Consider the following 18,012-nt stretch of genomic DNA (forward strand, 5'->3'; position numbering starts at 1 on the left):
TATATATATATATATATCGCCAAAAATTATTCGATAAGCTGAACAGAACTATAAATGCAATTGGGTTGTACCGATGCTCAATATTACGCATGGCACATTAGAGATCTTTGCAGATTTTCGTATCTATTTGGACACCTCAGCAATGCTAACCATTTATTGGCCAGTTATTCCGCACACCATGGCTAATTATTAGAACACCAACGTTTACACATGTACGACATCATGCAACTAACAATAGTTTGGTATAGTGGCACATGTGAAATTAATCAGTTTATTACTCAATATTATCCGAATTCCCACTACGAATGCACATGATTGGGGAGATTTTACACTGCATTCATGCAGTATTGCAGCATAACAATACACATTTTCTATTATTGCAAAAATATTAAATCATTTCATTTGTTTATAACATCACGCATTAAAGGTGTCAGTTGAGGAACTTAAATCCCAATCATTTAATATCAGATACGGCCAATGTTGAAATCAGTAAAAAGTGCCATCCTCGTGCAATAAATAAATTCATGTACGTGTATACACAATCCCATACCATCTAGCACTTATTGCAACTGTGAGTAACTATCGTTATATACTATGCTACACTACAGGAACTTACTTTTACAGTGACCGAGGAAAACAGCTTTTCACGTTATGACCAATTCATCATCTTGCTTAAAATAGAATACTACCAGATCTTTTTACTAGAATCTCACAGGTATTATGAAACGAATATAGACAAGTACATATTTCAGCCAATTGCTTATAACATTAACAGGGTGCGTGGGAAGATGTAACACCACCAGCTAAGATGGTGGTCTCACACTTCATCATAACAAGGACGGAGATAAAATGAAGGCACAGTTTATAGGTGAACATTTCATTTGACCAAAGAGATAGAAACGTGAGCTTGCATTTTGAGAGGTAAAACCAGTGAGCCTTTGGCTACATCGAAAAGGGACGAACACTAGTAACGTAACACTACATATTTAGGTCTTAGTGTCAAGGTTCACCATTAAAGGAACCACAATGTTGACTTTGAGACTAGTACGTCTAACGAAAAGCAGTACTAAGTCTTACCAGCTTAAAATATTTGGCATACAGTAAAAATGAAACTAGTAGACTACTGGTGCAACAATAGAATCTTATAAACAATGTCAAGCCCGTGAATAGACCCGCTATGATATCTTGGCCATAGGAACTGATTGCTACGCAGTTCAATGAAGTACCTGCGCATGAGCAACATATTGCACAGATAGATACACTTGTGGATCCGAACGATCACCAATCCTGCTGTCAATATAGTGCGTTTGGTGGTGTGGCAGTATCTGTGAGTAAAGCTAACCAACTACAAACGCGTGCACACACACTTGCTCACGTACACTTCCACGTACGATCACACGGTAGCGTGTGCGTACGCACACGCGCACGCACGCGAACACACACGCTCACAAACACACACACACGCACGCACGCACGCACGCACGCACACACACACATATACACACACGCACACACAGGGTGAACAACAATGCAAAATAACATGGAAGTGTAAATAATGATTATATGCAAAAATATAAAGTCGTTCTATATCATAATAATATCGTATACAATATGGAATGTAAAGATAGTTCAAATGTAGTAAATTCTATTCTTAGTGATCATTAAACATGGCAATTTCCTGTTTTATATTCCAATAATACTAGGTAGTTTACGGACAGCATGCACCTTAAAACATTTGGTGAAACTTTGCGGGGAAACCGAATACTATTCTTTCTTGCATCGTGCCTCCTACTTAGGTGGTGAGCTCAACTAAAGGTGAGTACTTGACGTGACGGTGGCACCAACAACAACAGGAACAGCGCACTCAATACACATTATAGCGGACAATGTGGAAAAAAGATGTAAAACCATTTGGAAGATGTTTTAGCTAAGTGCTTTAAGAATTTCTCTTCCTCTGCTTCACTCCACCTGCAAATCGGAGGGCCGTCTAAGCTAGCTTATGATGCGAGAGTTCAATCTTGGCAAGAGCTTCTAAGGTTATACAGATCAATTTTACCCTTCATCCTCATGCCCTATTGGGTCTAGCTATAATCATAACTACAACACGGTTTAGTACAGCCCACGTGAGCTGTTTATAGGCTTGATCAAGTAGAGTGCACTCTCATCAGTATCCCAAACATGCCTTCTTAATAACGTGATGTATAGGGAGATTATTACTAGTAGTTCGACACGGCGATAGCACGAATCGAGTTTGCAAATACATGAGTTAACACCTTAGAAAAGCTTGGCATCCTTCTTCATCTGTTGCTGCTTCCACTGAGGCTTCGAAGCAAAGTCGCTGTAAGACATCCCAAACACCCTTTCGAAATCAGCCTCTGTCAGATGAATCTGAAACAGGTATTGATTTCAGTGACGGTTTTTTTCTTTCACATGAGCCGTTCTGTAACACGTGGGGGGAATTGCACAGCTAAGGAAGATGTTTAGTTTTCGTACTAGGTCGATTAAATTTGACTCTGTTTTGACAATAAACTAAACTGCCATGCAGATGGAACGCAGGTAATTTGGCACCCCTTTCTATCAGGTCGTTGCTGGGTCATTAAACACCTGAAATAGCAATACTACTTCACTACTTCTTGCCCTCTTAGGTGGCCAACTAAAGGGTAAATAATAGCCAGAATTAAGCACAGACAACTGGGAGCAACAATCACATATGTTAACAATTTTTGGTTATATCTCGAGAATGATGTCACCACAGACTAAAGACTGTCGGTTTCAATTCGTATCGGGTCACTGAAGGTGCCTGACCATTGGGTGCCACGTTACTGGCCCTCAATATGTACTATACTAAATGTACATAGCAATATACATGAATGTATTGTATAGTGCAATTCAACACTTGTATTACGACCACACAAAGAGACCCATGTATGAGAATTTGCGCGCATGCATAGTTCTGTATTTAACTACCTCTAATTAACACTCATCACAGTAGTTGGCTAGTGAATAACTCAGCATTGGCACTCACTATATCACTAATATGCTCCCGTAATCATTGCACACTGGAGAAGCATTCATTGCTACATTACATAGCTCAGAAACATCGAACTACAGTGAAACCACGATTTTACGCGCCCCGATTTAACGAGAAATTGAATATTACGCGATGAGCCATTGGACTTTTTTTTGCTCTTTCCGGAACTGAGGTTTTTTGGGCAAGTTAAAGATGCCTTCCCACGAAATTTCAAGTGAAAAACATAAAATCAGGCAAAAATTAATTATTTTAACATTGCACGTTTGTATTTGCCTATATGTGTTATAGGTAAAGAAATTGCTCGGAAATACGTTCATTCTAAGCTTTTAGACTACAAAGTGAAAGTGTCGGGTCGAATGTTTCGAAGCATTTACTTTTGCCGCTCTGCGGCAATGTTGTGACGAATTACGGCATCATCAATCAATGAGCCGTAAACACAGAACCGCCATTATACAGAACCGCAGCAAAAAGCATTTTTCGAGTTATGTTTTTGTTGAGCAACTATAGGCTTGATACATATTTTTACAGTTTTATTTTCAAAGCTAACGTTCAGTTAAAGTGTAGTGAGTTTTTTACTTACGTTTTTACAGTGGTTTGTTACAAAAATATGTGTGGGAAAAAATATCGAAAAACATCTTTAATTTCGTGTTTCGTGTTAAATTCGGTAGTTTAATTTCGTGTTTTCTTTTCTTCTTTTTTATTAGATTAGGTAAAATAGGGCGAAAATTGGGTTGTTTTAGGACGTTAGGTCAACGTTGGGTCAATTTATACGCCGATCTTTTTGAACCCCAATTTAGCGCGACTCCGCTTTTTTCGCGATGACACTTTATGGACCTCAACGATACGGATAGCGTTATAACGGGGCCACACTGTACTACATAAAGCTCACAAACATACCTCCCTACACCCGCCATCAACTCCCGCAGGTAACAGCTCAGGAGGTTTGGTCAGCTCAGCATATGAATACTTAGCGATCTCAGCCGAGGCACTAGTGCTGCTCTGAAAAGTAAATGCGACCATCGGCTGAAGGCAGCGTCAGGGGACAACCAAGCTGCCGTGAAAGGATGAAAGGCGGCTAGTGGATGTCTGGAAAGACAGCATCATATAGATGCGCAAGCAGGTATATAGCGAGCTAAGTGAGTAAAGGAGTGTGGGGATTACAGGAATGGGAGGGATGGCGTGTTGCGGTGGGGGACTGCAGGTAAGAAAGACACATGGTGGCGGATATATAGCACAGAAGGAGGCATGGGAAAGGCAGAAATCGAATAGGGAAGGGCAGAGATAGGGGAATTGTGTGGTGAAGACTGCAGAGAATGGCGGTGTGATCATAGAGGAAGGTGAGTGTACATAAGAAGAGGTCGGGTTAATACTAGAGAGGATACAGAGCGCATGCGCGGTGGTGGGAGGATCTAGAAAGGCTGAAAAATGATCACGATATAATGGCATGAAGGGAGACACAATACACGTAGGTGAGAACAGGGAGACAGTAGGGAAACCATTCTAGGCTGAAAACATTCTTGAAATGAATTATTTGGAACAACTGTTGCTAAGATATGTTGAGAGGTAAACATATACTTACTCATCCCAGTCCAAGCAACAATTACACATTCTCTACCAAAGAAGCTTCACACAGAGAATTGAATGTAAAACGCAATTGTACTTTCTTGCTGTATTTTGTGTACACAAAGTTTCTCTACAAATCAACACTATCTAAAACTTACTACCTTGACAACAACAGACAGGCCCGGATTCTCTTGCTGCATTTCTCTTTTCAAATCCTCATATGTCTTGGCATTCTGTAGAACCAAGAGATTAATGTATTGAATTACACATGACTGAGACATCAAGATATGGCTGTTAAAATGGTTATCACTCAAATAAATAGAAAAATAAGAACATGTAGACAAATTAGGTCTCACCCGTTATTAGAAATATTACTGTGCTGTTATGGTAGATAAAATAGCAAATAACACAGCCAATTTCTTCAATATTTCATCAATTGCATTGTAACTAATACGACCAGACAAAGGCGCATCTCATTCTGTGATGTGTGCAAGTTACCACTAACAAAGTATAGGGACAGGGTCCCGGAAAAAACAAGTGGCATTGTCATGTATAACCGCTTCAGCAAGAAGTCAGTCAATAAAATTTCAATCTTTCAATAGTTAGGTAAACGTAATGATGTACCAGTGTTCTAAGACATATTAGCTTAATTAAGATACGTACATTCCAGATGTTTCTGTCCCAGACACCGAAAAATCCAGTGAATGTTGGTGGCTCGTATCCCTGTGAAACCTTGACGATAGGCGTGTCTGGGTCCCTCGAGCTTGGATCGGTCTCAAGATACTCCTGCAATCATGCACATTCATGTCACCCTCGTACATAATATAACCAAACACCAACAACGTTATGGAACCATCCCATTTGCATTATACATATTGCTATATACGAATGTATTAAAAGGTTCTATGCACATAAACATTAATATATTCTCCAAATAAGGGCCAATACACTCCAAGAAATATATATCAAAGAATCAGAAATTTACAAATTATTATCCAAATAATGTATTTTCAAGGCAATGGAATTATTACAATCAATTAATCAATACAAGATGGTTATTGTTAATTTAATATCGAATAACTGATATAATATCAAGGTTCCACAATATAAGGTTGGATCACATAGCATATGGAGAAATTGTGACTCACAATGGCTGCTTGAGTGGACAGCCGCTTCTCATCTGCATTGGCATTGTGTCCAACCCACAAGAAGATGTTATCCCAGGCGTCAAGAATCATGACATCATCCTCCACAAGGTCAATCTGAAAGATTAAAGTGTTGATATAGGTATTTAAACATGGACGTAGTATAATTTATTTACTCTTGTACAAAAAATCGTCATTGTCACCAAACAACCACTATTTATACACTGCAGTAAAATTGTCCATTAAATACAAAGAGTTGACCACATTCTAGCACAGAATCCTAAATCAAAAGGTTGTCGGCAGGGTTATAAAATCAAAACTCGTATAATAACAACAAAATATATTCAAAAACTCTTACCCGATATAAAGTTAACTAATATGGTTAAAATACAACTCTTTCAAAATCGTTCAAGTCTTTCTTTCTTTCAACTCTTTCAACTATTTGAAGTATTACACCAGCAAAGAAATATGGAAGAATAAGACATATGGCACAAATTTCAATGTGTAAAAATAAACAAGCATAGTAACCATTTTTTTGCATGCATACCTTCTTCACATGCATTTATGCCCACGAATGTGTTTAAATTACATATTCACCTGGCTGAAGTCGACTATCTCTTCCACTTGGAAGCGGCCTGATGCATTGGAAGCCTGGAAGAGTCTTGGTGGATGCAAGCTGGCTTCCTCCTATCATTTTAAACAGGTATGTGATTAAGTTTAAATCTCACAGTCAATAATTTATGACAATTGTATATTAATGGCAAACATAGTCAATCAGACAAAAAATTGATTAGAAAAAGAAAAGTAGTAAGCTGGATATTTATAAATTACACTTTAAATACATTTACAATGGTGTTGTGATAGCATGGCAGTGGACAAGACAACTTGGTGCTTAATGTCTGTCGACCTTCTATAATACCACTGGCATAATAAATGAATAAATGCACTTCTTTATTGTCTTACATTTTCCTTGATAAATATCATGCATTATCAACAGGTAACATGTATGGCTAGAACGGATTTCCCATTAAATTACCATTCAAATCTTCATTACTGACACCCGTGCTTATGACAGTGCACAGCATTGGATCACTCTCGTAAGAAGATCAGAATGAGCCTGATCTAGATATGTACCATAATTCTACTTGGATGCACATTACAGCTGAAATGTTACAACACAGATCGGTGCAAGATGTGTAAAAAAAATAACCATTAAAAGTACTTTGGTCTCCACAGAAGTTTCAATGGAAATTCTCACCCCTGGCAAAAACTTAAACGTGATGTTATTTAGTTGTAACTAAATTTATTGTATTTCTGTTCTAGTCATACACTTTTTTGTATTTCTGAGAATGAGTTAGTTGTTGGTATTGACACATTCTGACTTTTTGCAATAAAGTATACCTAGGCTCTTGCCTTCATGTTACAACTTTAATCAAGGTTTCACATAAAACCTCCGTATGCACGTAAAGCATATCAAAAGCTTTTCTCTCTGCAATAAAAACATGCTTGCTTTTCACTATGAAATATGAAGTGCACCTTTCCCCTAGTACTTGAGGATTTCTAATTATTTGTGTCATACTGCACGTGCTATGTGGGAGGCAACGATCATTCATCATGCAACACAGCAAAACAGAATCTTACTATACTGTTCGACTTACTGAGTGCGCCTCCCATAGCCGCTGTCATAAACAAGTAAACACGCTATTCCATACATTGCTTTGTTCAATAGTCTAATTCACTCCAAGTAAGTAAACTCCATTTAATACAATAGAAAGATAACATTAATAGGACAAGATGGTGGCAACATGCAACGAATCACATTTACAACAGAATGTAAAAATAATAAATGGTCAATACTATATTACCCTATTTTAATGCCAGTATTTATCATCCGTATATGTACAATTTGCTTCCCCGAGTGACTTTGGTGAAGGGTATTGGTCTGAATGTGGTATATTTTACCAAACACTTTGATCGTGTACAATACACTATCAACCCCACCATCACAATATCAACACATTATTAAGATGAAATACTACTAGGTAATTAACAATGCAGACTATACATATATAGCATATACCTTCATATGCCTGTCACTGGAGTATGGCTCCTCACCTCCTATAGCCCTCCAAAACTCCTCTGACTCATGGCCCTCACTGATGAGGGCAGGGTCACGAGAAGAAAGGCTGGTAGCAAGGTGCTTTGCCATCTCTCTCTCATCGCCACTGCAGCCCTACAGAGACATTACAGTTACGAACTTTGCCATGCCACGATAGCATACAAAACATGACATAACAAAACAAAACAAATACAAATACAATACAAAAACAAATACAAAACAAGACATGAGCAGCAATACAAAATATGATGACTGCAGAAAACCTAGATGTATCAGTCTTTAAAGCAATAACACAGGGAAAATGAAGCTAAAGTTTAATTATTTTCAATTAAAATAACAACTAAATAGTTTTCACTGAAAATGCAATTCATACGTGGCTATGTAATGCAGTCAGAAGAATATCACGAATAAAAAAAATATTCGAATTCAATTAATAGGTTATGGTGCAAGTTAGAAAATCTCATAAATATAAGTAATGGATACAGTCATCAGTAAATTAAAAAGATAGTTCAGTTCTATTTTGGCATGTTTAGGCATAACTTTAGTTGGCTACAATATCTTGTCATTTTTATTTCTCATTGGCAACTGTGCTGTCTTGATTTTGTGTTATAGGCATCACCCAGAAAGGCTGCTCACTTACTGGGCAAGGTCTTTAGGTTTCAGTTACATGGCAGGAAATCCCTATCTTTGTTTAGTGACATGCCACAATCCCCACTACACATGGAGTTTCTTCAAAACATGTACATTCAGTCTTAATCTCGCTGAGAGGGTCTATGTCCACCAGGGTACTGCCGGTACGTACCCTGGGTACCGTCCGGTATACCGGAACGTACCCTGGTACTATCTAATATGCCGGACCGTACCTCGCCTACTCCACTAACGAGTCTAGTGAGTTGCCTACGCCTACTCCCTAACCCTAACCATATCAGATAGTTACCTCAGGTACATATATGTCACCTACGCCTACGCCTACTCCCTAACCCTAACCATATCAGATAGTTACCAGGGTACGTTCCGGCAGTACCCTGGGGGACATAGACCCTATGAGCCACAATCTCTCAAAGATGGTTAGTAGTACCCGTACTGAGCAAGACCTCATAATTGCACTCATGGCCAGATCAATATGAACACCACACCGTGGTTTCACCTGAAAATCCACCGTGTTTTACACTTCGCTGCACAGAATCAAGCCTGAATGCAGCGCCACAGAAATACACACGCTTTAAAAAAAATTACAGATTGCTCTAAATTCCTAAAGGATGCCTTCATCGTGTTAGTACAGAAGTAAGGAGCTTTCGTCTGCACTCTCGCAACAGCGACAGACGAAATGTATTCAGACAGACTGCTCCTATCGAGGTTTTCATAGTGACATCTGTCAGCTGTGTGCTTTCATCTACAGCATGTTTTCACAAAAAGCAGCACACAGAAACCCTCACACAAAAACCGATACAAGCAGAATATATAAATGAATACTCTTCATAATCAAGGCATATAGCACCTGCCACACATTAGAATGATGAACATAATGCACACATATATAATGCTGCATATACAGGAACACAGGACACACATTCTATATGGAAAAACACGAGATGCACAAATTCATTTCAAGTACTACTCTAGTAACCTAACGTTATATTGCTAGAAGTATATTAACTCGTCTAAAGCATACGACATTGAAATGTGAAAACCATTTTGTTATCTCATAGAAATTAAGTCACTTCATTATATCTACGTAGCCTGAACTGCCGAACTCCCACAGCAAAACAAAAGCTTGTCCCTACCGTGCTCCTAAGCTAACTATGATAAGCTTACTATATCATAGTAAAGTCACAGGGGCATGTAACGTACTCCGTGGCCCATAAATATGCTCTCTAATAACATGCAAGCTTTCAAATTAACCCGGAGTAGATTCGCTAACACCCAAGGTGGACTGGCTATATTCTATGTTGTATATATAATGGGAAGGGTGGCATGAAAGTCCGACGTCGGACTATACCACACTTTTCAAACGACCCAGTGCAACCACAAAAACTTCGTTAATCCCTTTATTCTTGGGCGCATTCAACACATAACATGATAAACTTTATCTCAAAATCGAATTCGCACCAGTCATTTACTGTTTGTCTTTGAACCAGCTGCCGAAAGTTCATCCACAAACCGCCACAATCAAAAATTCCAAAACCCTGTCTCAACCATCGACGCCATATTGCTGACGTCATGATTTCATACCGCACAAACTGCGGAGGTAACGCTCATTGGTTGAATTATGACGTCAGAAATCTCAAAAATGGCTGCACCCGCAAGAAAGTGCATGTATTTCGGTATATGATTGACGTTATATGACATTAACAGACCTGGTAAGTTGACAAATGGTGTTTGAAAGTGTGGAATAGAAGTTTATCGGCGAAAGGGCGCCGTGTTGACGTTTTGCAGAGCCGTAATTCTGAAATCCGACCCCTAATCTAATCGGTAGTGTGCGTGAATATGGCGTCGATGGTTGAGACAGGTTTTTGGAATTTTTCATTGTGGCGGTTTGTGGATGAACTTTCGGCAGCTGGTTCAAAGACAAACAGTAAATGACTGGTGCGAATTCGATTTTGAGATAAAGTTTATCATGTTATGTGTTGAATGCGCCCAAGAATAAAGGGATTAACGAAGTTTTTGTGGTTGCACTGGGTCGTTTGAAAAGTGTGGTATAGTCCGACGTCGGACTTTCATGCCACCCTTCCCATTATATATACAACATAGAATATAGCCAGTCCACCTTGGGTGTTAGCGAATCTACTCCGGGTTAATTTGAAAGCTTGCATGTTATTAGAGAGCATATTTATGGGCCACGGAGTACGTTACATGCCCCTGTGAGTAAAGTTAAGCATTACGGCCTAAAACTAGTGTTAGTCATTACTATTCGTTAAAATTTGAACAAAATACCAGAAAGCATACACGACGCACTTGCATGCATGCAGGCACACACATGTATATATATATATTTATTTATTTACTTATTAATTAATTAATGAAGAACAACTTACCTTTCCTGCCCAAATGAATACATTGTGTTTGGTGAATAACACAAATACATCATTCGAATTCAAAGATGCAGCTCTTAGCTCCACCTATAGGAATGAAACATTAGATATGAAGGTGACTTGACATAACACCAAGTGCCATATTCCTGCGGTTGAAAAGCCTTGCTTAGCTATCATCCTAAATGACAAAGTGGCTGCAGAAGTTCAACATCGCATAACCTTCTTAATAAGCTAGAAATGAGGAACAATACTCAACTTTTCGACAATTCGAAATGGACAGAATTCGACAGTAGGTATCTAAACATGTCTTTGCAGAGATTTATCATCTTAAATACTTGTCATTACAAAATATAATTTAGCATACTGGTAACAGCCAAACCAATACTTTATATAAATTCTGAAACAATATTGAATTTCAAGCATTAATGAAGATTATTAAATAAGATAATTATCAAACAATTTCGACCCAGTATAATATTACAATGCTAATGGAATGATACATTGACAAATACATTACCATAGTATGGCTTTATGACCAGACTTTAAGTAAGAAAAATATAACAATGCCAAATAGAACCATGACGGTGTGAACTCGGCATATACAGCTAACTGGACTATACCAGCGGGCACACTCACCTCAACAGCCTTGGTGTTCAGAGTTGTTGTGCCACGAACGTGCAACAGGTAGCTGTCTCCAGTCACCTCGTCTCGTTGGTCAGTGTTGCGGAATCCGCTTGCCTTGCCACCCTGGAATTGCAGTGTGCCATTATTACCATACGCTGAATTAAAATAACTAAGCCAAACTTTCCTTGATGGTCTAACAAGGACCACAGAGCAACGGTGCTTCAACTGAGGCCTACAGTAGAAGAAACAGAGGTGAGGTTAGAGAAAGCAACTGTAACGAAGAATGGTATTTCAAATTAAACATAGACATGTCTGTACAATTACGTACACTCAATAAAGGCAATGAAAATTCCAATGAGATCTGATGGCAGGTGCAAGTTCAAGCAAGATCAAATATAGTAGCACCCATTGTTCAGTCGGTACTGATCAGTGCAAAAAGTGGCTACGAATGTGTGTTTTACAGTTACTCTCCAGGTAACACTTGCTCAGCTGTGATGGATTAATGCATAGAACACATCTGCATTGCAAAACGTATGCTGGGTATTATTATATATACAGAATTCGAGGTATGGTACTTTTATCTCCATAATAATTAAAAAAATATAACGTGCACATAAATTAGATCTCACCTATAACTGGCTGACAAAACTGGCTAACAGCCGAGAAGATTTTTTTATAAATCCCTACTCTATATTTAATAAAACCGTGTTCAACTAAGTTTTGCTATTGAAATCTAAATGTGAATTAAGTTGTAGCCTTTCACATCAACACAGGTATATGTGACCCGCTCCAGCATAATACGGACTAAGTCGCACGTCATTGTTTTGAGTAATGTCACACATGTCAATGCTGAAAATGGCCTACCTGGACAAAAACTAGCTTTTTACAAAAATAAGTTCCTAAGTGCATATTTAATACGGATATATAGTTTCAGATATCTCTAGATTATTATGGTCATTTTTAATTTTAAAAATTTTATTTTTATTTTTTTCCTTTGCCCTTCAGACCGGCCCCTGACCGCTTATCCCCGACTGGGCCCTTTACCCGGAACGCTTTATCTCAAAAGCTGCATATTCCGGAATAAGTCGGTTTCTGATCTTCAAATTGCTGTAGATCGGTCAATTCTTTAGATATAGCCAAATATTATATATCATTTTAAAGGTAATTAAATGATCTATTCAGATATGCACATTACTCAATTTGTAGAATTTCCTATTTAATCCGGGTTTTGCTGGAGCGAGTCACATATGAGCTTCACTAACAAAACCATATTAGTCATTCATTAACAGTAAAGAAATCAATGGTTAACGATGCTCTTGAGGGTCAAAAGATCACCAGACAATTACTCATCACACATCAGTGGAAACTACATGTACAGTGATTGTGCACAAAATATCGAGATTAGGATTTAGGCAGCAATTATATGTTTTCTCAATGCTGGTCAAAAATGCTGCCCTGAAGTCAATGGGGGATTATTGCCGTTTCCGTCACACCTCTTTTACCTATGGCCCTTAAAATTCTAAACAAAACTATTCAGAAATGTTAAAATGGGAGTACAGTAACACCCTGCCTCAGGGGATACATTCCTAGAAAATGAATGTTAGGCAAAAACACTCTCTACAGGTTCGCACTAACGAGTACGACTGTATGCATATTCAATCGCTCGTAACCTCAACGAGGTAAAAAGTAGTCTACAGTTGCTATACCGCAGGCACATCCTATGACAGGGTTCATAGTAGTAAGACACATGTTGAAATAAGGACTTATAAGACCCTTTCTGGAGGCCAAAATAAGACTTTTTTACGCGATTTCTGATAGATCACCGACTATTAAAGTACACTAATAATATTTATATACACAATTGCACAGCAGATTTAATTATTCCGTATTATATATACAACAATACTGCAAAAAATAAGGACTATTAAGTACTTTTCTAAGATTTCACTAAAAATAAGTACTACTAAGGGCCCTTATTTTATTTTTGGCAAAATAAGTACTTATAAGACTTTGGAAGACCCGCTACGAACCCTGTATGAGCTTTTTCTAGCCCTCCTGATGCGAGTAACATGTTTACGATGGTCAGTGGTGCTGATAGGGTCTATGTCTCCCTGGGTACTGCCGGAACGTACCCTGGTAACTATCTGATATGGTTAGGGTTAGGGTTAGGGTTAGGGTTAGGGAGTAGGCGTAGGCGACTCCCTAGACTCGTTAGTGGAGTAGGCGAGGTACGGTCCGGCATATTAGATAGTACCAGGGTACGTTCCGGTATACCGGACCGTACCCAGGGTACGTTCCGTCAGTACCCAGGGAGACATAGACCCTGGCAGCGTCAGTGGTTTAATACTCACTGTGAAAATAACCATCTTGCCAGCAAACATTGCCATGAAGTGTGGCGGCTCTTTTCCTTGGACGACTCGCACCTGTTGGAAGACAATCGATCTCCAATTGTATTGTAAAAGTCATGCATTTATTGACATGTACGTTCATAATCAGATACTGATCGATTCTAGATCAGATCAGTCGCAGAAGTGGGAAAATGTACTTGTTAAATAAGTTTGTAAAGACGGGTTATAGTGATTACTATTTAGGATACCTGCACTGGTTTTCCACCATACTGGTCATCCAGGGCAATAGCCATGGCAGCTGATACGCCTTTCTCATCTGTCGTAGAATACAGTCCCTAAATCACAAATTTTAAATAATTACCAATTTTTGTTTACAACAGTTTTTAGACATATAGCAGACTCATTGCGGAACTTCGGACAATACGTGCAATTAGCGGGGTTTCCAACTTAGGTGCTAGTATTTCGCCTACCATATGGAAGTACTACAGAAAACGCCTCACATCACGCTCACCTTCACACACAACAGTGACAATTACACCATACCACCCACCTATGTATGAATGCTCGCACAGAACACAAAAACCTACCTGCCAATAGTAGATTAGATAGTGCCTGCTTCCATGCACCTCATACTGGTAGAGGATCACGTAGCAATCACCAGAGTAGAATTGCCCATAGTGTCGTTTATCAGCAGGTGCCATCTCCATGTTCTCTATCCTCCATATCTGCAATCAATGACAGCCATACATTACTATTCCTATAGATCAGCAACATAATCATATAGCGAAGCATACAGCCACTTTCTGCGTCCAGCCACTCTTTCTATTACTTCTTCAGGACAGTGACGACTCGTGTAAAAATGTAATTATGTTTGCAAAATTAATATAATGACAGTAATTAGCATGAAAACCTCTACGAATGATTAATATCTGACAAAGGGTATTTCTGTTGAAATCGTTTTTGCATTATCCGTTTCAGTAGAAATACAAGGTATTCTGCTGCTTATATTGGAACTACAAATTAATTGCCTAGAACAGTAGAATGTGAACAAATGGCTTACCTCTTTCTGGCCTGTGCCATCATCAGGCATCTGAGATTCAGCTGCTAGGTGGGAATTATCATGCATAGTGAGAGCATCAAACTTGGTCTGAACTGTCCTTGCTATGAAAATTGCAACAACATATGTTTAGAAATGTTTACAACCATGTCAAGCACACTTTCACGAGTTTTTATATCTACCAGGACCTATCTGACAGGATTCGTGGAGATAAATTAATCTCTCGTTTCCTCATATGGTTACTATACTGTCTTACTAAACCTGATATTACATGAATACACGTTGCTGAGCACAATATTTTTTACACTTGCAACAAATATGATATTCACATACCAATCTTGCCAACCGTGTGGGTTTTGCCCATGCCAGTAACTTCCTCAGGATCACTCCACGAGTTAAACAGAGCCCTAAACTCTACTGGTTCACCACCATCAATTACCCGGGTAACGGTAGTCATGTTCGGATAACCCTTCTTCTTGATAAATCCCTGTAAGTTTAGCACAATTCAAACCAAATTGTTTAAAACCGGCTTACTGATAGTAGGTGAATTTCTTGAGCATTAACTAAATGACTTAATTAATTGGTTAATTCAATAGAAATTTAGCAGCAACTTTAGAGGTCACTTCATAAGAAACTTTTTATGCCTGAATTTTTACAAGTGGAAAGCAAACTTACCTGAGCATTACGCATAGCTTCTGAACGCTCCTTCTTTGTTGCCTCCTTACCAACCCACACCCAGATGCCTGCAGCCCCATTGTCTATTATGAAGGAGTCCTGTAATGTTGAAATTCTAAATATGAAACTTGAGCAAGTAATACACCACTGAAAGACAATGCTAACAATACAGCACATCAAAATACATTAAGTGACACCTAACCCTAACAAGGTCTGGCTTGAAGCATCTGGTATGAATTTTATGTTGTTATAATTACAATGGTTTCATAGAAATATGACGGTTTTTTAACTAAACTGCATTCACAGTATTAGCCATACACAAGCAAAATAATAATAACTATATAGGCTATCCTGTACTAATGCCTCACAATAACTTTTCATGAATGAAAATATTACAGTTGCACTTGTTGGAATGAATTCATGACATGATTCATAAAAAATGAATCACATTTTTTTTCAATCACCACATTCAAATTTACACATTTTTGTATGAGAAAATAAGAAATGGTGCCATGCATCATGAAACAGTAATCGGTGCACACAGCCTTTAAATTTAAAACACATCTTCCCGCAAACAATTAGTGTACAAATAAGAAGACCAACAGTGTTATACCGGACACAGTGTGTACTTTTCTATACATTAGTCTCATTATATATTTAACGTTAGTACCAATAAACAGGGGTTATAGGATAGAACCACACAATTATCACTGCAGAGACCCATAACCATTCTAGCCACTGTGCACCAAAACATATATTATTACAAAAGTGCGACAAACCAGAAACTGACCACCACAATCTGTACACACATATACTTTACCGTCTGTAATTTGACATTCCATAACCAAATGTAGATTATTGTTGATGAAGATTTTATTCATATAGAAAATAAGTGGGAAAGTAAAATTACTATGAAAACCAGCAGCATGAACGAGTAATAAACTTGAGATCATTACTAAACTATAACTAAACATAAACTACACATCAGCTTATGAGTCCGTTATATATGGACTATGTAATAAAACTACGAGTCATGCCAACTAAGTAGGTAGATGTATAGAAATGGATACATACAACAGTTACATCACAACAGCACCTATTAGTTTTAAAATCCAATGTTTGACACAATCACAAATAGTTTTATAATCACAATAATTTCACATCTTGTCTGCTAATGTATAAAAAGTACTGAAAATAGATGAAAAAATTATTCAAAATTAATACTGTGTAATATGTGTGAACTATAGCAAATAACAGAAAACACAAAGCGGTTTTCTGGTTAAGCTGGGCACAGAATATACTTACATGGGAGTCGAGGTCAGCTTTGTACAGTGGTCCATCTTTCACTTCAGTGACCTTCAGAGTTCCATCTTCATCAGAACACCTAAAGATTTCCATGAGTTCAACTGTCTTTTTGTGTGATTACACTTGTAGGAATTGTAGATCTACAGTTTGTTACGATGATACACTTTCAGCATCCTTGATAGCCATTATATAGTTAAGTAAAGGCTTGATACGCTTTAATTCACACTATCTGGGCTAGATTTGAAGCCAGAGATATCACAGCACAAGTGTATGATTCTACTAACAGACGCATCGTTACCACATACCTGTACAGCTTCAGTTCAGCTACGGTCCTGCGATCAAACTCGCGATCATCGCTAGCTGGCTTCACTGATTTCTGGGCGAGGTCGAGGAACTGGTTGAAAATCTGCAAAGAGAATTGTGAAACTGCTTTTATTGTTGAAGTAAAACATGTTCATTCATAAATGAAACCACTCTGACTGACAATAAATAGGCTTGAAAATCATACTCTATTTTGATATTTCTATATTACTTAGATGCATAAAGAGATTTTTCAGTCATGTAGACACAACCTGAATTCCCAAGTCAAGGCAGACATGACAGTTTGTTTTTAGGTTTCTTAAATTGCCTACGTCACGAATTTTCTATAGTTTTACATTAAAAGTAAGAACTAACCCTAACCCTAACCCTAACCCTAAACATATCGTCAAATTCTTACCTGATAAGATTGTTTCTCAACTAGTTAAACATCCAAAAAACCTGGTCGATTTGATATTAGTGTTCCTGACATTAATTGTTTGCTATGGGCTATGTATGCGTCACGAGTGTATGTTCACATCGGACAATATAGTAAAACTAGAAAGGGCAGTTGTCGCCAACTACATGTATCCCCCGTGTTATCCCCAAGATGTGTAAGTACACGAAGTTTGGCCGCGCTAGGTCAATTAGGGGCCGAGTTATAGAGCGGAAGGGAAATATGATCAAGGTCAAGGTAAATGTCAAATAAAGGTCGCAGTGACCTGGTTTTGGTACGCTGCTCACCTTCTCCCCAAGATGTGTAAGTATACCAAGTTTAGTTTGGTAGCGCTAGGTCAATTAGGGGCCGAGTTAGAG

At 38.3% G+C, this 18,012-nt stretch overlaps 1 protein-coding gene across 4 annotated transcripts in view; it reads right to left on the reverse strand.

Moving 5' to 3' along the window:
- The window catches only part of LOC106820936 (villin-1-like), a 41,764-nt gene that overhangs the window by 1,712 nt on the left and 22,040 nt on the right, over positions 1–18,012 (reverse strand). For 3 of the 4 annotated variants that reach the window (XM_014825541.1, XM_014825540.1, XM_014825542.1), the window contains exons 9-26: positions 17,205–17,305; positions 16,900–16,978; positions 16,415–16,417; positions 15,595–15,693; positions 15,253–15,406; positions 14,923–15,023; positions 14,450–14,587; positions 14,111–14,197; positions 13,866–13,937; positions 11,527–11,637; positions 10,894–10,977; positions 7,820–7,972; positions 6,337–6,426; positions 5,743–5,856; positions 5,258–5,380; positions 4,756–4,827; positions 3,929–4,030; positions 1–2,388 (exon numbers count right to left, since the gene is read on the reverse strand). The exon at positions 1–2,388 is cut by the window's left edge and continues 1,712 nt beyond it. In XM_014825541.1, the coding sequence (XP_014681027.1) occupies positions 2,275–2,388; positions 3,929–4,030; positions 4,756–4,827; positions 5,258–5,380; positions 5,743–5,856; positions 6,337–6,426; positions 7,820–7,972; positions 10,894–10,977; positions 11,527–11,637; positions 13,866–13,937; positions 14,111–14,197; positions 14,450–14,587; positions 14,923–15,023; positions 15,253–15,406; positions 15,595–15,693; positions 16,415–16,417; positions 16,900–16,978; positions 17,205–17,305 (1,797 nt within the window). In that variant the 3' untranslated portion in view covers positions 1–2,274. The remainder of the gene's footprint in view (positions 2,389–3,928; positions 4,031–4,755; positions 4,828–5,257; positions 5,381–5,742; positions 5,857–6,336; positions 6,427–7,819; positions 7,973–10,893; positions 10,978–11,526; positions 11,638–13,865; positions 13,938–14,110; positions 14,198–14,449; positions 14,588–14,922; positions 15,024–15,252; positions 15,407–15,594; positions 15,694–16,414; positions 16,418–16,899; positions 16,979–17,204; positions 17,306–18,012) is intronic. The other variant, XM_014825543.1, reaches the window with a different exon arrangement.

The sequence above is a fragment of the Priapulus caudatus genome, unplaced genomic scaffold (assembly GCF_000485595.1).
Source record: "Priapulus caudatus unplaced genomic scaffold, Priapulus_caudatus-5.0.1 Scaffold53, whole genome shotgun sequence".
In the NCBI taxonomy this organism is placed as follows: Eukaryota; Metazoa; Priapulida; class Priapulimorpha; order Priapulimorphida; family Priapulidae; genus Priapulus; species Priapulus caudatus.